The sequence below is a fragment of the Chiloscyllium plagiosum genome, chromosome 31 (assembly GCF_004010195.1).
Source record: "Chiloscyllium plagiosum isolate BGI_BamShark_2017 chromosome 31, ASM401019v2, whole genome shotgun sequence".
NCBI classification, from domain to species: domain Eukaryota; kingdom Metazoa; phylum Chordata; class Chondrichthyes; order Orectolobiformes; family Hemiscylliidae; genus Chiloscyllium; species Chiloscyllium plagiosum.
In genome coordinates, this window is record NC_057740.1 from 36,525,770 (window position 1) to 36,551,048 (window position 25,279).

The window sequence follows — 25,279 nt, forward strand, 5'->3', positions numbered from 1 at the left end:
GCTTGTCATTGTCTAGTGGGTGGCTGGGGTGGGGGGGGAAGTACTGGCAAGCATTGGACAAATAAAGCATGAACGTTTATTTGCAACCACCTCAGAGTAACACTAACAAAACCAACAGAGGTTTCAGTTTCCCTCAATGTCAGCATTTGTTTTTTGTTATGACGGATAGCTCTTTTACAGTCCAGGATGGTCTGCTGCACTAAGCTGTCATCTACTGAAAACAGGTGTTATTCAGGTCCTGTCTGGCTTGCGGCATTCAGTGCAGCTCGACTCTGTCATGGACAATGAGAGCTTCCTCCTACCCATTGTCCTCAACAGAAGACTGCTCCCATTCCTCCAATTTGTCAGAATCCATCACACAGTTGCCTGCTCCAGTTGTGCACAGGATAATACTGCACACTGTATCCAGACTATACCAGAGGACAGGTCCCAAGCAATGGAACTGCATTTCGGCAGCCCTTTAGCCTGCTCCACAACATCGTAGTTGAGACATGGGCAGGAGTGTATCAGCATTCTGCATTAATCAGAGGGTGGTGCAAAACTGTCCTAAGCCATGGTTGCACTAAGTAGTCCTTGTTCCCCGTAACCAGCCTTGTAAAGCAGTAGGGCCCTCAGTTGCAACAGGTATATAAGAGAGATCCAGGATAGAGGAATTATGGCTGCTTCCTGGCAGTGTGTGCCCACTACCTGGAAGTGGTGGTGGTGATCCCAGATCACCTCCACATTGATTGAAAGAATCTGCCTTCTGTTGATGAATTCTATGGCCGTATGTTATGCCCCTCTCAGTAGCACCCTGCACCTGTGGATGCCCAACTATGTTTCTAAATCTTACTGCCTGGGCTGCAATATGACCTTTTTCATTGGGAGGCAATATGAACCAGTGTGATCTAACATAGAAGGCATCAGCCACTGTCCTGAGGCAATGGTCCATGCACAATTGAGAGATCGCCTAGAAGGAGCCAGTTGCATAGAAGTTCAAAGTGTCTGTCAACTTCACAGGGATCAAGGGGGATGGGCAGCTGCAAGCACAAACACATACAGCTGTCCTGACACGCTTCAGCATCTGAACATAGCTCTGTTACATTATCCCAGGAAATACTGTGTATTGTGCCTCGTTCATCCCCTGAAAATGGAATTTGGGGCCAAAAAGCATCTGGGTCTTCTCAAACATCAGTTGATAGTGCAGAAGATTGACAATCAACCTTTTCCATGGTTGTCTGTTGCAAAGTCTGTATGTTCTAGCTTCAGTAGCAAAGAACTGAAATTCTGTGTTGCAGAGATGTTAGCAAAATTCTCTTTAATTTGTTGGTCCAACTTTCTGCACACCCAGTAAAATGATCCATAATTATGTTTTCCTTTTAATTGTAATTATTGGCGCAACAGTTCTTTTTTTTTTCTCTCTGCCTGTTGAAAATGTCTGGCACCATTTGACGAACTCCTAGAAAAATCGAACTGAAATCAAGAGGTTCAATTTCTATAACGCTTTTCCTATCCCACACTTAGTTTATGTGCAATTAATTGCTTTTAAATGTGATCATGTGGATAAATAAAGCAGCCAAATTTGACGCTGTGGGATCCAGTAAACCTAACTGAGGTAGTATAAGCTATTCTGTTTCCTGTAATATTGGTTTGGGATAGATACTGGCCGAAATGTGCTAAGTATGCCCTTGTTGCACTTCAGTGCCATTGGAACTTTTCCAAACATGGGAATGGCAAGCTGGGAGTTCATGGTGCTTCATTTCATTCAAAAGACAGCACTCTCAAAAGTATGCTATGCTGTATTGCATGATGTGTCTGTCTACATTATATGTTCAAACCCTGGAGTCAAGCTTTTTAACACCCAGGCCACATTGCTATCATTCTTGCAAGCTAATGTCATAGTGTTATACAACACAGAACCAGACCCTTCAGTACAATTCGTCCATGCCAACTAGATATCCTAATCTGATCTAGTCCCAATTGCCAGCATTTGGCTCATTTCCCTCTAAACCCTTCCTATTCATGTACTTACCCAGATGCCTTTTAAATGTTGTATTTATACCAGCCTCCACCACGTCCTCTAAAGCTCATTCCATACATGCACCACCCTATGAGTGGAAAACGTTGCCCCTTAGGCTCCTTTTTAACTCTTACTCCTCTCACTTTAACCTACGCCCTGTGCTTTTGAATGCCCCTACCCTGGGACAAGGCCTTTGGCTATTCACCTTATTCATGCCCCTCAAGATTTTGTAAACCTCCATAGGTCATCCCTCAGCCTCCAAAATTACATGGCAAAAAGCCCCAGCCAATTCAGCGTCTCCTGATAGCTCAGACCCTTTAATCTCGGCAGCATCCTTGTAAATCTTTTCTGTACCCTTTCAAGTTTTGCAACATCTTTCCGATACCAGAAGGGCCAGATTTGAACACCGTATTCTAAAAGTGGCCTTACTGAAGTCCTGTGCAGCTGCAGCATGTCTAATGGATCACAGTAATAAGAACCTCTAGCCAAATCAACATCCTTTAGAGTTGTTGCTGAATTCCTGAAAGTGCTTTTCAAATATTACTGATACACTTAATTTAAGCTACAAGAACAAATCTTGAGAACTTTAATGGAGTCTTGAGACAGCGAATCTAACTGTAAACCAATAGAATTGCAACAGATCTGTCACTATTGGTAACATTACTGGAAGCAGTTTGAAAGACATTGCACAATTAGCACATTACATTGTGTTAAGGTTCATGAGCTCAAGTGCCTCCAAATTAAACCTGTTGGAATATAACCTCATGTTAAGTGATTTTTAACTTTGTTCATACCGGCTCCTCCAAATCATGAGCTCAAATATGTTACTTTCCACTACTGGTGATGTTTTAAGTAGGCCAGTGACAGTATTACACTGTCTTATGGATTTTGTTACGCTTTCTTGTGTCTCTATTGTCAATAAATTTATTCAGTTGTGAACAGAGATGTTATAGAACGTTATTAATTCTGGAAGTGTAATCCCTAGTGTCTGAGTGAGAAGATTTCAAGTGAGCTACTTAACCCATTTTCCATTAATCTATCAGTTACTGTAATTATGAGTATCACTGTAGGAGAGAAAAGCTCAACGTGTGGCAAATTCAGTATGGTTGCTTTCCTTCCCATTGTGAGCTATATATTTTTATGGTTGTGAAATAATACAAATTCTGAAATTATTGCAAAGAATAACATAGCATACCCTGTTCTGGCCTATTGTTTTTATTATCAGGAAACAGTCAAAAGGCCAAGCTTAATTTGCAGGACATTGCTGAGATTGAATGAATGAGGATGAAAAGGCTGTAGACTTTAGATTGAGAAGAGATATGGAGTTTCATTGTTTTGAATCCTCAAAATAACAACAAAGTTGGAGTAAGAGATTGTCTAAGAGCCTTGATGGAAGCACAGTACAAAGGATGAAAGTTCAAAACTGTGTTTTATGTTTATGTACGAGAATGTGCAAGGAAGCAAAGGTCAATTTAGAGTAAACAGTAAAGGTTGGGAAATGCACCTTTTTTAATTTAAATTATTAAATAATGGAGAAAAAACCCGTTGTGGATAACCAGTGAATATTATACATTCAAAATTTGTAACTTGTTTCGTTGCTGTTATTTTACTTGTGCAAGAAATGATGAGTTTACTTAAAAGATTTAGTCTTCCAGGAATTCGATTTCCATTTAAAGTGGAAAGCTCTGCCAAACATTACCACAAGACTGTAGCATGTTTCGCCCAAGAGTAGACACCTCCCTGAGGTGCTCCGTGTCTTCTTGTTAACATATTATGTGTTAGAATCAAGGAATTAACATTTTTCAAGATGTCAGCTTTTTTCTTTAAAAAGGTGCTTTTGTCTCCGTTTCAAAAGGTTGTAAATTTAAGCAGAATCTAAATTGACTTCAGTGCAGTGTTGCAGGAATTCTGCCCTGGCATATGACTCAGTTGTTGGCTTTGGCTCCAAGATGGTGTTTGTCAAGAGGTGATCTGTTTAAATACTACATCAATGTAGTATCTTAAGAACACTTTTCTGCTGAGGAAGCAACATGTACGTTTTTCCCTGTTGCCAGTTTTTAAAACCTATCTTGTCATAGGGTGGAGAGAGGTGATGTCAGTGGTTGAATGACTTAAGTCATATTTTGGTCTTTAGTTCTCAAAGTGTTAGCAATATACAATATAATTAAAGCAATACTTCTTGTTTTTAACTAGTAATAATTATCTTTGTTAAGCTTCCCCCTTTACAATGCCCTTTTTGCACAACAGACCCTGTGTATTCTATTCTGTTCCTCTCTCCACTTTCATTGTTTGCAAACTTAATTGCTTTTCTAAGAAGGCAAGTTTCAACTCTGTTGCTTATTGGATAAAAGTACCAAGTACGACACTAACATGTTTGGTTCAGCCCTGTCTTTACTGTGTCAGCTGATGTCAGCCTTCAATAGTTAGTCTACATGCTCTGTTTACATTTATGTGGAGAATACCCATTCTGACAGGGAAACAAAAGGCTGCTCGATGACTTTGGGATTGTACCCAGCCGGGAAAATTGAACGGTAACGAAGCAAGCTTCTGTGACAGAACTAAAATAACTATTAAACGATTAAGGAATCTCAGGAACATGAATAGGCCCTTTGCCACAATTGAATTACAGAGTAGGCTCAATGTAGAGCAGAAGTATGCATTCAGCCCATCAAGTCTGCTCTGCCATTCAATGAGATCATAGCTGATCTGACCATCTTTAACTCCATCTTCCTGCCATTTCCCCATAATCCTCAATAACGTATCTCAATTCCATTTGCCTGCCTTTACTCTGTAAATCTTGAAAACCTTATTTTACAAACTCTCAATCCTTGTTTCAGTATTCTACAGCCATTTGGAGGAAAGTACTAGATTTCCACGATTTCTTTGGGTGTAAAATCTACTTTCAAATTTGATTTCTGAGTGGCCTGACAAATTTGAAGATTGATATTCCGACATCAGAGCAAGTAGTTTCCCCATACATACCATTATCAAATACTTTTCAACGTGTTGAACATTGCTCAATCCTCGAACAAGAAGTTGGATATATGTAATGCCTTTGGTATACTAAACTATCCCAAGATGCTTCACAGTGCATCAGACATCGTCTGACACCAGATTCCATGAGATACGAAGATAGTTGCGTGAGAGCTTCGTCAGAGATGCAGTATATTTTGAGAGGGTCTTAAAAGAGGTTAGAGTGAACTCTAGAGAATACTTGGCAAGTTTGTGTTGCCTACTATCATACATGAGCCCTCTAAACTCTGGTATTGTTCAAGTGAATTTGCATTGTGCCCCTTTTAATGGTAAAATATCCTTTGCTGATCTGAATGCAGGTCAAGTCAGAATAGGACTTTGTACAATTGAAGTGTAGCTTCCTTTCATTTGTCTTATGGAAAAAAGGACAACATTCTATTAGCCTTTTACATTATTCTACCTATGCACTTGTTTTTAATAATCTTCGTAGTTGGTTCCCAAATCCTTTTGTTCTTCTGCGGTTTCCAATTTCTCACCATTTAGTAAACGGTGTGATTCTTCCTTTCTTTGTTCCAAAATTGATAGCCTTCCACTTGTGCAGGTTGTCTTAATATTGACCATCTGTTTCTGTTTTATTTCAACTTCCTGATCACATTTGCCTTACTTGTTCTCTTTTCTTATCTTGTCACCTGGAAACCATAAATACGTACTACAGCTTATTGAGTGATGACAATGGCCAATAAATGGATTTTGTTGTCAGAGAGTCATACAGCAGTCCAACTTGTCCATGCCAACCAACTTTCCAAACTAAACTAGCCGCATTGCCTACCTGCACTTGGCACATAACCCTCTAAACCTTTCCTATTCATGTTCCTGTCCAAATGTCTTTTAAATGTTAAAACTACCACTTCCTCTGGCAGTTCGTTTCACACATGAACTACCCTCTCTATGAAAAAGTTACCCCTCAGGTCCCTTTATAAATATATTGCCTTTCACCTTAAAACTGTGCCCCCTAGTTCTTGAACTCCCCCACATTGGGGGAAAAAGTCCTTTGCTGTTCACCTTATCTATGCCCTTCATAATTGTATAAACCTCTATACAGTTAACCCTCCACTTCCTAAACTCCAGTGAAACAGGTCCCAACCTATGGGCAGCACAGTGACTCAGCAGTTAGCATTGCTTCTTCACAATATTAGGGACCAAGGTTCGGTTCCACCCTTGGGTCTGTGTGGAGTTGCATAGTCTCCTTATATCTGTGTGGGTTTTCTCCAGGTGCTCCGGTTACCTCCCCCGGTCCAAACGTGTACAGGTTAGGTGAATTGATCATGCTAAATTTCCCAGGATATGCAGGCGAGGTGGGTTAGCCTCTTTGGAGGATGGTTATGGACCTGATGGGTCAAATGGCCTGCTTTCACACTGTAGGGATTCTTTGATTTCTATCCAGTCTTTCCTTACAATTGAAACCCCCCAGTCCTGGCAACATCCTGGCAAATCTCTTCTGAACCCTCTCAAATGTAATAATATCCTTAGGAAGGCAAATAACCAGGGATAAATAGCTGGGAATGTTCCAGAATCTCTCCTCAGACCAGAAAGGAGGGTGCTGTGTGTGGAAGAGATATCTAAAGGCCAACAGGGTAGAGGAGTGATTTCAGGTTTGTCACAGCAATTGGTATATAACTGGTTACTAGAAAATAATGCTAAACAATACTGTACTTTTATATTTGTGTTTTGATGTGACACTTGGAATTGACAATGCTGTATATTGTCATTGGAATCAGTTACACATGGTCAGTGCTGATGCCAAGACAGTTCTTGATTGGCTAATTGCTTTGTTGACTGATGGACTATTGATCATATAGCAGCAAATAATGTCCTCAGAAATCCATATGTGACTGCATTGTGATACATCTCAACAGTGAGGACTACTTATTTTACAATTTTCATTGTTTAAGCTCAGCAGGTGCACTGGCGATGTCATTGCCATTCCAGTATGACTCTAATACCTAATAGCACTAGTTGCATGTGTCCATTCAGCAGTTGCATCACCTGCCACCATTTGTGGTTCCTCCAGCTGCTATTATTGTTGTCCTTGCAAAAACAAATTGCTGACAAACTCTAGTCTGTTGAGTTGTTGAACTTGCATTGTCCACCGTCCTTCGTCCAAGCCTGCTCATAGCAAACAAAAGATGACTGCTCAGGAAAAGGACAGCAGATGGAAGCTTGGAAAAGAGCATTTAAAACAGTGTTCAGGGAGTTTAGCTGAGGTTACCATGAAGATCCTGCCCCCTCAACTGATGTGTGGTGACCTTTGGGTTAAACTCAGCACCAGTCTGCTCTCTAATGAGAAAATTGCTCTGGTACTGTGGTGATTTTACATGTCCAATTGGTCCACACATTCTTTCCCTAGAGGAGTGACCTCTGGAGTTGAGACATTAGCAAACACCATCACTCTTTTCTCTCCGATATCACCTCTTTTTTTTGTGCCAATAATAGTCAGTTCTGCAATGCAACTGGAAGTTATACGTTGGTACACTGGAATCTCCAACAAAGCAAATTCTGAGGGAACTGCCCAGGAAATTGAAGATTCTGACTCTGCACCTGCAGCCCTTCTAAAGGCTCTGTTTAACGCCGAGAAATTAGAATGTTCGGCTGTAGGTAGTTACCACTAGATTGCAAACCTAGTCTAACTCCTAGCTAATTATTAAACTAGCCTGCCAGTTTATCCTACTACCCCAAACGACATCATCCTGTGACCTCTCTATTACCTTCACCTTCACTCCCAAGCACCCAACCACCACATCCAGTACCACTGGACCCAACACCAACATCCCCAGGACCCAAATCCCTGTCTGTCCCAACCTAAAGACTATTTAGGTTGCCGAGCATCGTACTGCACCCTACTCCCCAATCTTTCCTTATAAACTCACCCTTTCATGGGAGCTATCGAAATGGCAGAGCGGCTGAACATTTACATCACAGAATACTGGTACCATCAAAGGGGGCACGGTTTGTTTTGCAACAACCAGCTGCATTAAAGGGTCTCTGTTGATCTTAAGATATGCTTTGCATTTCTGCAGGAATTGTGATCAGAATGCAGACCTCTATCTTAACAAAAAAAATGTAGGAGTGGTGATCTACCTCTGATTGCCACTCCTCAGAAATTCCAACCCATTAATTTTTAACTCAGCAGCTGTACAGAAATCTACAGTCCTTTACTTTGAACAAATAATCATCTTTATAGCATTATTGCCAGAATGAATTGTTAACACGTTTTACCAAAATTTTAAAGATTAGGTAAGTTCAACTGTATCATGTGAAGAATGGAAATTTCTGTGATCTATTCTCAATTCACTCTGTTGATGAGGATTAATATGGTTAATACAAAATAGTGTGTGTGTTTGGGGGGGGAGAAACATCTCCAAATTTAGAGACAAGATAAAATCATTCAAGATGAACCTCATTGTTCCATGGTTAATTGATCTTTGATAAAAGAAACTTTCTCATTTCAAAGAATTATAGTCAATTGATCTCACAGCCGGATTGGTTCCAACTTCTGTCACAATTTCTTTGTGGTCGCTGTAACAATGGTAGTGCAGTCTGACCAGCTGACCTGCTGTTTGGCAGCTAACAAAACAATGTCTATCTCTTCTGAACAGGTACAAGGAATGCCATGCTGAACACAGAGGCTCGAACAATTGAAGCAGATGTACTGAGCCGCCGGTGTATAATAATGAGGCTAGCAGAGTTTTCCTTTGAAAAGTTTCAGGAAGCCATACGACAGAGTGCAGGGGCAATTGTGATAATTCTGCCCCAAAACATGTCGACAATGCCTCAGGATGTCATTCAGGTAAAGAGGCATTCTTGTATTTCACGCAATTGTACAAACACTGAAGAAAGCTTTCATGCTGGCACAATTATTCAAAGGATAACTAGTAACTGCGAATGATAATTTGTGTGTTTTTGTTGATGAGTTAGGATGGCATTATGACAAATATGTGAAGCACAAGCAGATGTAAGAACATAATTTTAGGGTCTGATTAGATGACCAATACTGCAATATATTCATTGCCAAATTAAATTTGGAGCAGCATGCATCATCTCCAATCAGTATTACTTATGAAATAATCCAAAAATGATCAAAGCAATTGGATGGGTGTTTTCTATCTGTTGGCTGTTATTGTCCTACTTGAAAGGAGTTTGGATTGGTTCAGTTCTATCCATAGTGTGTATGAGCCCACAACAAAAAAGTCCCCAATTTGGCACATATTTGCCATTTCGGCCAGATCCTTCTAAAGTTGCAGCTGTGGCAGATTGCTGTGACAAAGAGAAATAAATTTTAATTGACATCAAATAGTACTCACTATCGGTTGTATCTGGCTGTGTAGGTCCTAACACTGGGTGCTTGTAGTAGAACATATACAATTCCCAAAATGCTAACATTCCTCACTATTAAAATGAAACCCATTGATTTGTTCATGTTTCTAAAGGTGCAAAATGAAACCAAATTACGTGCCATGCATTCCACAGTTTACCCACAGAAATATTTTCAAGTTAGTGGGAAAATTTGCACATTGAGAGCTTTAATTATCAACTCCTATTCTGTCTAATCCTGTATCATTTGTTTGAAATATTTTGACCTTTTTGAGATCCCACTCTGGTTCAGTCAGTAAGGCGAGAGTATGATCTGGTAACAAGTCACATGAATGAGGAAGGTCCCTGATGTGTGTTGTGTAAGCTGATCTCTAAGGACAGCAACCTAATAGTGCATTTGACCCCGCACTGTGGAATGATAGAAAACAGTGATTCCTGCTCCAAGTTTCTGTTAAGTAACCTCTATACATTCCAGTATCAGTGACTATCTTTGAGAGATGGTGGGGGGGCGATGTTGTGGGTATCTAATTGACTTTGCTTTTTCAAACTTGCAGCAATTCATGGAGATTGAGCCAGAGCTGTTGGCAACTGAGACAATTGTGCCAGTGTACTTTGCTTTGGAGGATGATGAACTCTTGTCAATACATGAACAAACAAATTCAGCTTCTGTCTCTCAAGGCACCGCTTCAGCTGCAGAAGGTGGGTTGAACCGTTATGAATTGGTTTTGAATAAAATGGTAACCAGAGATTCAGCTATTTGTGCAGAATTATGTTTTGCCTCAGTCAGCTGATCTAAGGTTTTTGAATGCAAATGTTTCCTGCTCTCAATAAACTTTCCTTAATTGTTCAAGTTTTATATATAACCAATTTTTCTAATCAGAGTCGAGAGTGTGGTGCTGGAAAAGCACAGCAGGGCAGGCAGCATCCGAGGAGCAGGAGAATCTATGTTTAGGTAAGAGCTCTTCATCAGGACTGAGACTCATTCCTTTGAAAAAGCAGATGCTGCCTGACCTGCTGTACTTTTCCAGCACCCCACACTTGTTTGATCTCCAGCAGCTGCAGTTCTCACTTTCTCCTAACTTTTCTAATCTGTCTTCAGAAATGTTATTACCCACATCTCTGGAGCAGGTGGGTTTTTAACCCAGGCCTTTTGGTCCAAGGGTAAGGACACTACCAATGCTGCATAAGAGGCCCCAATTTTTTTTATTTAATCTATTTTTCTAATCAACCTGCTCAGGGATTTTATTACACATCTCTGGGGCAAGTCGGACTTGAAACTAGATCTCTTAGTTCAGTGGTGGGGATGTGACCACTGAGCCACAAAAGGGCCTCTTCCAAGTTTTATACCACATTGGGAGGAGAAAGGGGTCCACCTGAGTGCTATAAATCCGCTACGACTACGTAATTGTTGGCAGTGAGCTTTGTCTCTGTACTGTCTTCCTTAATTTGCAGCCATTGAATTGCTTTGATAATTCAGACAAAATGTTCATCCTGCTAAGTGCATCAAAATAGTCTTGATGATTTATTTTTTTGACTTGAGTGCTCTATCTCACCCTCAGCTTGTCTTACAATTCAAATAGTCAATTTTCATGGACACACTTTCAAGACTGCATTCAGTTGACATTTAACATTGAATGCGGCGAACAGACAACTGCAAGTTGGCTTCTGCTGGATTTTGATATCTTCAATCACAGGAGAGAATCTTCAGAGGTTCACTGTCATTAGCTGAGAGCCCTATTTTAATGTTAAGTTTCCACCTAAACCTCATTCCAAGACATATTTTTCAGCAGTCTATATTTATGGCAGTAAATGTAAAATCTGTTTGTAGGAACCCCATACTATCAAATTTCCAAGAGCTCCTAAAAACCTCAGCATGTTCCTGTGGGCTCTTTCCTTTTGTGAAGTCTCACCTAATAGTAATATTGATGTCGAGTCATAGAGTCGACAGGATTGGATCAGACCCTTCGGTGCATCTAGTCCATGCTGTTCCCAAAATAAGCTCAACCCACTTGCCTGCATTTGCCTATATCACTCCAAACCTTTCCTATTCATGGACTTATCCAAATATCTTGTAAATGTTGGAACTGTACCTGCATCCACCACTCCGCCACTTCTTCTGGCAGTTCATTCCACGCACAAACCACTCTGTTTTTTAAAACAAATGTTGCCCCTCCTGTCCATTATAAAACTTTTTGCTTTCACCTTAACAATATGCCCTGTAGTTTTGAACTCCACCCCCCCCCCCCAAAGACCTTGGCTATTTACTCTATCCATGCCCCTCATGATTTAATAAACTCCAAATGGTCACCTCTCTACGTCCTATGCTCCAGTGGAAAAAGTCCCAGTGTGTTTTTATACGTCAAGCCCTGCATTCTTTGCAACATCCTGGTAAATCGTTTCTGAACCTTCGCTAATTTAATAATAGCGTTCACATAGCAGGGTGACCTGAACTGTACACAGTACACCAGAAGAGGCCTTACCAACGTCCTGTACAACCTCAATATGATATTCCAGCTCCTATACTCAAAGGTCTGAGCAATGAAGGAAAGTGAAGAATGAAATCACATTATCATGACAGGAAATGTGAACCACCGCTGAAATAACTAAGGCTACTTGAAAGAAAAATGCAGAATGAAAGAAATATGATCTAATGGACTATGGGTGGCCCTCATGTAACTATCCAAACCCTATATGCACACTTTAGAATCTGTAAATCCCGCCTCTCAAATCTATGTATTAAAGGGACTGAATAGACCAGGTTGTGAGCAACTGGCTTTTTTGTAACTCTTCAAATCCACCTACCTGACTGATTGAACAAAATTCTTTTCAGTTGTTTCTAGGGTGTGGGTAATATTGGCAGAGTCACATATATCGTCTATCCCTCGTTGCACTAAGATGGTGGTGGGACTTTTTAACCCCTGCAGTCTTTATACTGGTGATGCAGATCCCAGAACGGTATTAGGTGATAAATTCCAGGATATTGGTCCAGTGGTAATAAAGCATGATTCCAAAGTGGTACTCTAAGGCATCTGAATGAAAAGGTGCATATGCAGCATAGAACTTCCAATTATTAACTCTTGAAGAAATCCTAATGGTGCTGACGGCCAGTTGATGTTGGTATAGATTAGAACGGTGCTGGAAAAGCACAGGAGTTCAGGCAGCATCCGAGGAGCAGTAAAATCAACGTTTCGGGCAAAAGCTCTTCATCAGGAATACGGGTATTCTGATGAAGGGCTTTTCCCCGAAACGTCGATTTTACTGCTCCTCGGATGCTGCCTGAACTGCTGTGCTCTTCCAGCACTGTTCTAATCTAGACTCTGGTTTCCAGAATCTGCAGTCATTGTTTTTACCTGATGTTGGTATAGGTAGTGTGCAAAATATTATGATGCAGATATTAATTGTCAGGTTGGGGTTAAGATATGTCAATTTGTCAATAGTTATACTCAAAATCAATATGAACCATTTGACAACAATATGAAGTGCTTTGAGGAAGTGTCTGCCACAGACTGCCATTGTTTTTGATTCTTTAATTTCTCAATAAATTACCATACTGCGTTACAATGCTGTTACAAAATTGTAGCTAACATTCTATGTCGAGTTTGCTTCCTTCATCTCCTGACACAATGCTGTTTAGCAGTTTCTGGTTCTTTGCCCAAGTGACCATTAGTCATGGTAGACACAAAATGTTGAGTTAGACAATTAAGTAGGGTAGGCATTGACTGATAGCCTCTAGAACTTGGATTCCAATCCAGTCCATGCTGGTGTGACAAAAATACCTTCTGTCTGCTAGTGTTATAGGCTTTTATCTGAAATGAATTGAGTAAATCAGTCCATTATGTGATGGGCATGGCTTGACAGCAGAATAAAAAACAGTGGCAGGCTAACAATCTGGTTCAGGATGGTTACTCTATTAAACTACAAACTGTCATGCTCACTAAGTAATGCACGTGCTTTTGAGGCTAAGACAGAAGTGTGTTGTTACAGTAGAACACTTCATATTGTTTCTGAATTTGTTGCATTTTACTTGGAAGTGCTTGGTGCTAAAGCTGGTTTCATGAAATTGCAAAAAGAGTTTCATTGTCAGTACTAAAATCCTCTGTGCATTATAGGATGAAATGAAATGTGAGATGAAAGGCGATTTAAATTCTCACTGCTTTGATCCAACTTTGAAACAAGGCTATCCTTATTGTCTAGTCACCTAAAAGTTTTGAATCCTCCTTGAGATTGTCGTCTCTTATCATTTGACTTGGGGAACTTCATAACCAAACTATCTTTACCTAATGTCTACAAAGATGCAACAGGAATCATTGAATGGTGTTTGGAAGTACAATCTTATTTTCTCCCTATCCGAACTGATTGGTTGTTCCAAGATGAATTCTTATACCTCTAACTTCAAAGCAACCTAAATCTCCAAGGTCAAGAGAGCAGTAACTGAGAATGGGCATTTCTTGTCTACATGACTTAAATACAACACAATGATGTTCTGTTTTTGCTTTTTACATTAGGTTATTCATTTCATACCCGATAAGGATTTTTTAAAAACGCTAAAATAAAAATGCAACCTGTGCACCTCAGAACAACCAGCAATTGCCATTCTTGATAAATTTATACTTGAAGGACTAATATATTCTGTCTCTTTTAAATTAGATTAGTCTCTTGAATACTTAGCTTGGTTTTGTAATAGTTATGTTGTCGGTTCTTCATGTTGCTACTAGTGTGTCAGTAAAATATGTAACATCTGCATGAAATTTCCACTTAAAACTGTGGAAAAACACCTTGTTCTAGATGTTTGAGCATCTCAGCCAAACTTATAGGTCTGGTGGTGGTGGGAGCAGTTTGAAATACTCAATTTTTATTGTTTTTCCCCTAGAGCATTGAAATTAAAAGGCCTTATTAGCAAGACTGGACATAGTATCTTTCAACTCTATTTTGAATAAAATATATTCTGATCTCCTCTTCCTAGTCCTTTTGCACACAGCCACAGCCAATGGCTTCCAGATGGTTACAAGTGGGACCCAAAGCAAAGCCATTAGTGATTGGTCAATAACCAGCCTTGAGGTAGGTTGACATCATTCCTATCATTGTAATGATGGTTAAGGAGCTAGAAGTGGTGCAACAATGAAGACTGCACAGACTCAATTGTGTGATCCTTGGCACTTTGCAGACCTGATAAAACAGCAGAGCAAAAAAAAAGTTGTGTGATTTAGTGCACTGTTTCAAATTTGGACTTAGTATTTTCTGAAGAAAAATACTTCGTGTTGTGTGCTTTCCTCTGTTTCAGGCTTCAATTGGTAATCTAAGCTGGTCACCCTTATTCAGCATCTGGTCAATTCACCTGTTCAGGCAGTGTTTCCCTTCCAAACAATACGAGCTGGTGCAGGCCATTAACGCCAATCAAACTGTTCTGCCATTTCAGTCATTTCATACCTGATCAGTTGATCTGACTGGTACCACAACTTTATTTTACTCATCCTTTCTTCATATTTCTTGATGCCCTTGCTGAACAAAAATCTATCATTTGTCTAGAAAATATCAATTTTCTCTCTCCAGAAATGGGACTGTCATGACAAGGAAATGATCCACTCTACAATGAAGGGTTATAACTGCCCATGAGTTGAGTTGTTTCATGGAAAATCTAACTCAAACCTTTGAAAGTGGGATCCAGCATTCAGTGAATTCCTACAGGCTTTTCTTTCTCCTGCAGCGACACTCCGCGATAGTCATAGTGACTTCAACATATGGCAAATCTAGAGGTGATGCAGTGGAGGAGTAGAATTAATAAATAATTAGCAAAATAATTGGAGAGATGACTGAAAACATACTTGAAAAGATAGACATGGGGCAGGTCCTTAAAGGACTGGGATGGAAAGGTCTTGGGAGAAAAAGTAAGTGATGAAGCAAATTGAGGTTTGTATTATAAAAATTGGAAGACAAAAAAAAACTACAGTAGAGGAACTTGAAGGTTTTAAAAGAGAAATGTGTTGTTCTCTCATTTGATTAACATTGAACCATTATTTCTGTTGGTTTTCACCTTAGTCGTGTCTTGAATAGAAAGAATTTGTTCAGTTAACAAGTTAAAAGTATGCATTTATAAAACGTACATGTTTTAAAAATGTTTATGCTTTTCTGTTCAGCTAATAAAAGACATTTGGCTCTTGAAAGTATGGTATTGTGTGTTTTCACGTTATTTTAATATTCTTTTAGGGCAGATTGACTGGCCTGGGTGGAGAGGATCTTCCCACCATTGTAATTGTAGCGCACTATGACTCCTTTGGAGTGGCTCCTGTGAGTACAAACCTGGCTAATCATGAGATCTTTATTGTTAGTGGCTTTCTTGACCTATTTCGTCAGGCTTTTTATTATACACAAGCATTTTGTTGAAGTATAATGGTTGTACCAAAGTTTTATACTACATCCTGTCAAACAATATCCAACACATTGAGACATCAGTATTTTGCATCAGTGTTTACTGTGGCAAAGGATATGAAAGCTCAAGAACTTGGGGAAATAAGTAGTGACATCTTGAAAAATGTCCATATTACAGAGGGTGTCTTAAAACACATAATGGTGGATAAATCCCCAGGACCTGATCAGGTATACCCTAGAACTCTGGAAGCTAGAAAAGTGATTGCTGGGCCCCTTGCTGTGGTATTTGTATCAACGATAGCCACGGGTGAGATGCTGCAAGATTGGAGGTTGGCTAATGTGGTGCCACTATTTAAGAAAGGTGGTAAAGAAAAGTCAGGGGACAATAGACCAGTGAGCCTGACATCAGTGGTGGCTAGGTTGTTAGAGGAGATCCTCAGGGCCAGGATTTACATGTATTTGGAAAGGCAAGGACTGTTTAGGGATAGTCACTATGGCTTTGTGCATGAGAAATTGTCTCACTAACTTCATTTGAGGCTTTGAAGAAGTAACAAAGAGGATTGATGTAGGTACATTGGTGGACATGATCTAAATGGACTTCAGTAAGTCTTTCGACAAGATTCTGCATTGTAAACTGGTTAGCCACATTACATCATATGGAATACAGGGCAAACTAGCCATTTGGGTACAGAACTGGCTCAAAGGTCGGAGACTGGAGGTGGAGGGTTGCTTTTCAGACTGGAGGCCTGTGACCAGTGGTGTGCCATAAGGATCAGTGCTGGGTCCACTGCTTTTCGTCATTTATGTAAATGGCTTGGTGGGAACATAGGAGGTTTAGTTAGTAAGTTTGCAGATGACACCAAAATTGGAGGTATAGTGGACAGTGAGAAAGGTTGCCTTCGATCAACCATACTTTGGTGTTTTGCAGTACTCATTCAATTCTGGTCTCCCTGCTTTAGGAATGTTGTTGTAAAACTTGAAAGGGTTCAGAAAAGATTTACAAGGATGTTTTCAGGTTGGAGGGTTTGAGTTATAGGGAGAGGCTAAATACGCTGGGGTTAATTTCCCTAGCGTGTCAGAGACTGAAGGGTGACCTTATAAAGGTTTTTCAAATCATGAGTGGCATGGATAGGGTAAATAGACAAGGTCTTAGGGTGGAGGAGTCCAGAATTAGAGGGCATAGGTTTAGGGTGAGAGGGGAAAGATATAAAAGGGACCTAAGGAGCAACATTTTCATTCAGAGGGTGGTGTGTGTATGGAATGAGCTGCCAGAGAAAGTGGAGGAGGCTGGTACAGTTGCAACATTTAAAAGACATCTGGATGAGTAAGAAGGGTTTAAAGGGATGTGGGTCAAATGCTGGCAAATGGGACTATATTAATTTAGGATATCTGGTCAACATGGATGAGATGGATGAAGGGTTGTTTGCAAGCTGTGCAGTTCTATGACTATTAGAGCATCACACAACAGTCTGGTGGATAAAGGAATTGCTTGCTTCAGCAATGAGTCAAACAAAATGTGCTGAGAAATGACCTAAGGTAGGCCTTGATAAGAGAACTAAAACTGAAATTACTAATCCTGCAAAAGAGCGAAAAAAGGGTGACTTACTGCTGAGAAGTGTTCGTGTGGAAATTAGATAATAAAAGGCTTACCATTGGATATGACATTCTTCTGTTCTCAAATAATTTCTTTGCATTTACTCTGTCCTGTACATGGAAAATTATTGTTCGAGCAATTTGCTAGAGGGCAGCTGTCACATCTGAGCAGGAATGAATGTTTTACATGAAGCATGTGATCAAGTTATAGGTTTACGTGATACCTTTTAATCTACCCATAAATCTATATAAACGAACAAGTCCTATCTCTTTCCTCAGTTCTTATTTTAAACCCAGTTCTTGGTGAGTTTCTGTATTAGCACTTTGTTTTTTAATTGATTGCTAGTGAGAAGAGTAGACTCTTGGTTTAAGCTGCATTATATACATTCAGCCATGTCCAAGTGTGAATCAGGTAGAAGTAAGATGAATTATCTAGTGCACCTCGAATGCTGCAGCAATCGACAGTTGAGAGCATATTTGCCTACACTTACTAACTGTAAGGCAGTGGTAGCATAGTTTTGATGGATAGGAGATTATTACATCTGCAATATGTAGGATAACTGGTTGATGCTAATACAATAGTAATAAATCCACTGAAACAGGGAGAAAAAAATTAAATTTAGTTTTGGTTTGTTATAAAATTAACTGTGCTAAGCAAGCATATGTTGAAATAAGATGTTGACTTTCAGCAGACTTGGATGTTTCAACACTACCGACTGATTCTATATAGGTAAACTGTAATACATTACATTTGGGCAGACAGTACACTGGTAACGGCACTGGACTTGTAATTCAGAATATGCTCATGTGTATACTCATGTTTTGGGGGGCAGGTTCAAATCCCACCACAACAGCTGGTGAAATATTTAAACCAAATCAATAAAATCTGGAATTAAAAGCAGTAATGGTGGCTATTCACCTAGAATTGATTGTCATCAAATCTCCATCTGATTCATTAATGACCTCCAGGGAAGAAAGTGTGCCATCCTTACTTGGGCTCAGCACTTGGCAATACATGACTCCACACCCACAGTAATGTGTTTGATTCTTAACAACCCGCTGAAATGCTGAATAAGCCACTGTCAGGGGCAATTAAGAATCAGCAATAAATGCTGGCCTTGTCAACAATACCCACATCCCTTCAAAGAATGAGAAAAAAGAATTAAAGTTCTTTATGCACTTTTTTATATTCTATTCTTCCTGCTGGAGGAAGGATGTTGTGAAACTTGAAGGTTCAGAAAAGATTTACAAGGATGTTGCCAGGGCTGGAGGGTTTGAGGCATAAGGAGAGGCTAAAAAGGGCGGGGGCTATTTTCCCTGGAGCGTCTGAGGCTGAGGGGTGACCTTATAGATGTTTATAAAATCATGAGGGGCATGGATAGGGTAAATAGACATGGTCTTTTTCCTGGGGTGAAGGAGCCCAAGATTAGGGGGCATAGGTTTAAGGTGAGAGAGAAGATTTTAAAAGGGACCCAAGGGCAACTTTTTCATGCAGAGGGTGATGCGTGTATGGAATGAGCTGCCAGAAGAACTGTTGGAGGCTGGCACAATTAGAACATGTAAAAGGTGTCTGGATGCGTGTATGAATAGGAAGGATTTAGAGAGTTATGGGCCAAATGCTGGCAAATGGGAATAGATGTATTTAGGATATCTGTCAGCGTGGGCAAGTTGGACCGAAGGGTCTGTTTCTGTGCTGTACATCTCTGACTCTATAACTGTCTAAAAGAGTAGTGGAAATTCATGATAGACTATATGGTATAACCAGAAGTGGAAAGCATTGGAAAGTTTAAAACATAGTTGGAAGATTGCTGAATTTAGGAGATATGGTGGCACAGCAACAGGAGTTCTGAATTAGTATTCGAAAGGCACAGGCTACTGCTCTAAGTACATGGTTCCTTAACTTACCACAGATGTTGGTCGAATTTCAATTTAAATAAGCTCTATTGATTTTTATTATTGAAATCTGGAATTGAAAGCTAGTCTCAATAATAGTAACCATGGAACTATCACCAATTGTTGTAAAGACCCATCACTAATGTTCTTTTGGGAAGGAAATATGCCATACTCACCCAATGGTTAGTTGCCACTCAGTTCAAGGGAGGCAACACATGTCAAGGTCCCAATGAGAGACATTAGAGCAATAACCTGTGCCATCCTTCTGACCTTGACTTTTTTATAATCTTTATGATAGATGAGTGTAAATGTTTTTTTTCTGTCCCCATCCTATTTTCCCCACCCTGCACAGTGGCTGGCTTACGGTGCTGATTCAAATGGTAGTGGTGTAGCAGCTTTACTAGAACTGGCTCGACTATTTTCCAAACTCTATACTTACAAGAGGACACATGCTGGGTGAGTGCGTGCAACACTTGAATATGAGATATTGCTCAAATTAATTTTGACTTTTATTCCTGCTGTTAGTTCATATAAATATGCTTTTTAAAAAGGATATAATTGAGAGTTTTTTCAGACACTGAACAGAAGCTGTACTGATAATTATAATTTTCTGTGCTTAACATACAGATTCAATTACAAATAATAAGCATGTACTGAGTAGGCTTGCTACTGCTTTTCTCATTTGCCTGAATTGATCCTGTGTATGATGTGCTCAGGTGCAGGCCCAAGGTATCATATATGTACATATGGACCCAGGGACACATTGTGACCAGGGACCTGGAATAATCCCTAACGTAATGCTTTTTCCCAATCAGGATCAAATTCACAAATGCGCAGCGTGTTATGGGACTGAGCAGTACCGTACCAAACATCTGTAAGCTTGATTTCTATTCTGTGCTGACTTCTTTCAGAGCAATAATACGTCAATATAGTTGGCCTCAGTTCCTGTGGCCTCTGGTTGAAAAGTCATCAGCTGGGATTCTTGCTGCTGTGGAGAGTGTTGGACCTCAGCCAATCAACAAAACCAAGTAGAGAATGCTGCAGAAACTATGAAACGATTGTGCTAAGGTTGAGATTCTTTCTCTAAAATAGGTTGAGAAATGTTAACAGTCTCCAGTTAATTTGTAGGTCCCTTAAGTACTTGACTGTGAACAATTTCTTGATAGTATCTTTTGGTTAAATACTATTTGGTTCTTCAATAACCTTTCAGATACAATATCCTGTTCTTTGTATCCGGGGGAGGCAAATTCAATTACCAGGGCACAAAACGGTGGCTGGAGGATAACCTGGATCATACAGGTAAGATGAAGGATTGTATCTCTACATTGGGAGCAAGAAGCCACCTACCTGAAAGTGCTAAGAGTGCAATTACCTATATTCCTCTACTACCAAAATTGTTTGTAAACATTATCTACACATCCACATAGTGTCCAGTGTTGGTTGCTCATATACTGTTGTCTTTAAGATAGTGCAGTGGTGGCTACAGGAAAAATATTACAAATTTTCTGCATTTGCAAAAATTTGCAAAGGATGTTGCTCATTGTGGATAGGATAAATAGTCAAAGTCTTTTCCCTGTGTTGGGGAGTCCAGAACTAAAGGGCATAGTTTAGGGTGAGAGGGGAAAGATATAAAAGGGACCTAAGGGACAACTTTTTTATGCAGAGGGTGCCAGAGGAAGTGGTGGAGGCTGGTACAATCACACCATTTAAAAAGGCATCTGGATGGGTATATGAATAGGAAAGGTTTAGAGGGATATGGGCTAAGTGCTGGCAAATTGGATTGGATTGGATTAGGTTAGGATATCTAGGATACATGGACAAGTTGGACTGAAGGATCTGTTTCTGTGCTCTACATCTCTATGGCTATAACTATTCACCACTTGAACATTTAAATCTGGTAAATAGCACAAGCTATTTGCCACTATCAAGTTAGCACTTAGAATGTCCTCAGCACATCTACTATTATAAATAGAAATAGATATTCAGTAGCGTTGCTTCATTATGGTCGAGGTACTTATTCTTAGTTATTCCATTTGGGCTGAGTTTAGGTGGAATTGGCTGATCTTTGTGAATAGCATCAATGTGAAAGCACAATTCTGGCCTCTTTTGGCCAAACAACTCTTTCCTGTGATAATAAATTCTATGGAATTAGCTTCTGACAAGTAGTTGAAATGTTTCAATTCATCCTGTGAGGGGAGCCACGTTTTCCCAGGAAGTCTGTACGAGGCTGTAATCTTGTGGATGTTCATGTTTTCTAGATTCCAGCCTCCTTCAGGATAACGTTGCATTCGTTTTGTGCCTCGATACGTTAGGCAATGGTGATAGTCTTTACCTTCATGTCTCAAAGCCACCGAAGGAAGCCACTCCACAGCACACCTTCCTGAAAGAGCTGGAAACAGTAAGTGTGTTGCCAAATCAAACTCACTTTTTAAGAGTAGAACTTGAGGATCTGTTTCAAGGGCAAACCCCTGGGTTCACACCCAATATTTCAATCTCATGCAGTTATTTTTGCTTTTATACCCTTAAACTATGCTTTATTGTAACTCCAATAATTCTCGAAGAGTTTCACACAATAAATGGAATATGTCCTGGGTAATAGGAGGTTACTACCATAAATTGGCTGTCACATTGACCTAAATAACAATGCCTACTTCCCACTTTTTGTGACCTTCAGGTAAGTAGTAGCAAGAATTCCATCTACAATTTTCTACCAGTGGTGCTTTGAACCAGTGCCTAAATAAGACTTACTCATTTCTCTCTACTTATTCATGAGACAGAGATATAAACTGGTCCCTATTGTCCACTGCATTCTACAGACAGCAGACTGAGATTGGAAACTCATTGTGGAAAATGGCTAATGAATTCACACTAAGTTAGAAATTCTCTGTTTCATTGGTGCGTGCACTTCTCCCATACTTAGTCAGCTCCTTTTTCCCCATCTCCATCTTACTATGGACCTAGGTGAAGAGATCCCAGATTTGATTTTTATGCTCAAATAGTTGATATTATCCAGTGTTGACATTTTTAAACAATGATGCCCATAATAAAAGTAGAAAATCTGTTAGCTCAGTTTCTGAACATGAATAGAAAGGTTTTACCTTTGCTCTGCAGTCCATGCTGATTTGGTTACTTCCACTTGGAAGCAACTGCAGTTTAGTCTGTACTGCAGAATTTGCCAACCCAAATTCCTGCTATTCTCAATCCATTATGCAACTGGGAATTCTGTGGCCGATATAGTCAGCTTTTACTGGTACTCTTCAACGGTGAGTTTCCAGACTTGTACGATAACTTATGAGTTAAAATTGCTTCTTTGGTGCTGATGTTTGCTTTGAGATTGTAGGATGTTTATGGTGCGTTGCATGTCTAAAGTAAGTAACCTGTTAGTTGATTGAAAAATCGTTGACTTTAAAATGTAGGTGACCTCCAGGTTTCCAGAAGTGAAATTCTCCATGATCCATAAAAAAATCAACTTGGCCGAAGACATGTTGGCCTGGGAGCATGAACGATTCGGAATTCGTCGGTTACCAGCATTCACAGTATCCCGCCTAGAAAGCCATAAAAACAGCCTTCGGACCAGTGTTATGGACATGAGGTAAGAGGACCCTCCTTGTTGCTGCTTTAATAATTTTGTCCAGCATATTTTGCTTAAAAATGAAGGGTTCGAACTGTAGGGCATGGAAACAGCAACAGCAGAAAGGATGTAGAGCTTTCTCATAAAAAGAAGTTATAGAAGAAAAAATTCTCGGCAGGCTACTGAAAAAATCCGTATTTTACAACTGAATGGGCAGTTCAATGAAAAAGGATTAAGGGGTATGATAAGAACATACAGGGTTGATTTTATCAAAGATCAAGGTTATTCCTAAATGTGTTGTTAGCTATCTGCTTACCTTGTGTCAAGAAAACTTTTCTTCATATTCTTTCTTTCTAAAATTAGGTCCCAGATTAGTACTCAGAAATTATGTCGCAATACCAAAATAATTGCTGAGGCACTGGCAAGAGTAATTTACAACTTAACAGAGAAGGTAAGGATCTTCTTTCTTTTTCATTTGTATTCCCTGAATCTGCAGAAAATTGTCCTCCCTTGAATGAGCAAGCTCATTTTTCCATGTTGATCTGGTCAGTGAAGGAAAGGGTAACATTTATAAAATTATTGAGATGTACAGCACAGAAACAGACCTTTTGTTCCAACTCATCCATTCCAACCAGATATCCTAAACTAATCAGCTCCCATTTGCCAGACTTGGCTCATATCTCTCTTAAACTCTTCCTATTCACTAAACCTATTCAGATGCCTTTTAAATGTTGTATTTGTACCAGTCTCCACCACTTCCTCTAAAGCTCATTCCATACACGCACCACACTTTGCATGAAAACGTTGTCCCTTAGGACCCTTTTTAAATTTCTACCCCCTCGCCCTAAACCTCTGCCCTCTAGTTCTGGACTCCCTCCACCTCAGGGGAAAAGACCTTGTCTATTTACTCTATCCAAACCCGTCATGATTTTATAAACTTCTATAAGGTCACCCTTCAGTCTCCAGTGCTCCACGGAAAACAGTCCTAGCTATTCAGCTTCTCTGTATAATTCAAACCATCCAACCCTGGCAATATCCTTGTAAACCTTGTCTGAAAACTTGCAAGTTTCAAAACATTCTTCTTATAGGTGGGAAACTAGAATTGTGCACACAATTCCAAAATTGGCCTAACCAACATCCTGTACAGCCACAACATGACCACCCAACTCCTGTACTCAATTCTCTAGAAAGTGTACCAAACGCCGCCTTCACTATCCTATCTACCTGCGACTCCACTTTCAAGGAGCTATGAACCTGCACTCCAAGGTCTCTTTATTCAGCAACACTCCCTAGGACCTTACCATTAAGTGTATAAGTCCTGCTAAGATTTGCTTTCCCAAAATATAGCACCTCACATTTATCTAAATTAAACTCCATCTCCCATTCCTCAGCCCATTGGCCCATCTGATCAAGATCCCATTGCAGTCTGAGGTATCCACCTTTTGCTGTCCACTGCTCCTCCAATTTTGGGATCATCCTCAAACTTATTAATTCTACCTCCTATGTTCGCATCCAAATCATTTGTATAAATGCTGACAAGCAGTGGAAACCGGCACCGATCCTTGTGGCAAACCACAGGCCTCCAGTCTGAAAAGCAACCCGCCACCACCACCCTCTGTCTGTGTTTACTTTTGGCAGATACAAATCACTATAAATGCCGGAGGAAACATCACAGAAGTTCTTCACAGGAGGCTCCCAAGCACTGAGGATGTCACCTCGACAGGGGATGAAATGTCTGCAACACAAATTCCCAGCTCGGCGAACAGAACCATAACACACTTTTGGCAATAGAACCCATTTTCCAAAATGTCTTTGAAATGTAGGGGAGTTTTTGGGTTGATAGTGCGTGTGGTTTGACAGTCCATGTTTAGTACTGTGAGGTCTCTACCTCACTGTCTTATCTCAACATACGACTGTGAGATCCATTTTCTTGTCTAGTAAGGGTTCCCAGAAATGCACTCCGCCTATATTTGCCCTCCAGTCTCTTGTTCCAGAATTCCTTCACCTGTGCCGTGCTTACCCCCACAAGGTGGTGAGGGAGAATCTGATGAAGCTGTCTTAAGTGTTGCAGTGGCTATTGTCTCCATCTAGTGTCTGGCTCTGGATTAGTGCATAAGAAAGTAGAAATAACCTCCCTCCTCCTTTCATTCTCACTCGTATATACTCACACTCCCCCGACTCTCAAAATGAGAAGAGCAGCTGCTTATTTGATAAAGAAATTAATGCAAATTTGGATCAGTACTCACTGTGTAAATTAAAGGATCTTTTGAGAGCCCTCAATAATGCTAATATAAAATAAACATGAAAAGCCCAACTCTGCACGTTAATTCTGATGGACCGGATGTGATTCCTCTATTTTCTGTTCTCACTTCAAAATGTTAATCTTTTTTTCAAAAATACTACATAATGGAGTGTTGATGTTTATTGCAAGGGCAATGGAATATTAAAGCAGGAAATATTTTATTACAATTGTGCTGTTTTGATCTCCATCTGCAAAAGGAATAATTGCACTA

General features: G+C 40.0%; 1 protein-coding gene across 1 annotated transcript in view; it reads left to right on the forward strand.

The window, feature by feature from the left end:
• ncln (nicalin) overlaps nucleotides 1-25,279 on the forward strand; it is a 47,901-nt gene that overhangs the window by 7,827 nt on the left and 14,795 nt on the right. The window contains exons 2-10 of the mRNA XM_043721369.1: nucleotides 8,629-8,819; nucleotides 9,898-10,042; nucleotides 14,307-14,401; nucleotides 15,548-15,628; nucleotides 19,548-19,651; nucleotides 20,406-20,494; nucleotides 21,454-21,593; nucleotides 22,612-22,787; nucleotides 23,130-23,217. Coding sequence (XP_043577304.1) covers nucleotides 8,629-8,819; nucleotides 9,898-10,042; nucleotides 14,307-14,401; nucleotides 15,548-15,628; nucleotides 19,548-19,651; nucleotides 20,406-20,494; nucleotides 21,454-21,593; nucleotides 22,612-22,787; nucleotides 23,130-23,217 — 1,109 coding nt within the window. The remainder of the gene's footprint in view (nucleotides 1-8,628; nucleotides 8,820-9,897; nucleotides 10,043-14,306; nucleotides 14,402-15,547; nucleotides 15,629-19,547; nucleotides 19,652-20,405; nucleotides 20,495-21,453; nucleotides 21,594-22,611; nucleotides 22,788-23,129; nucleotides 23,218-25,279) is intronic.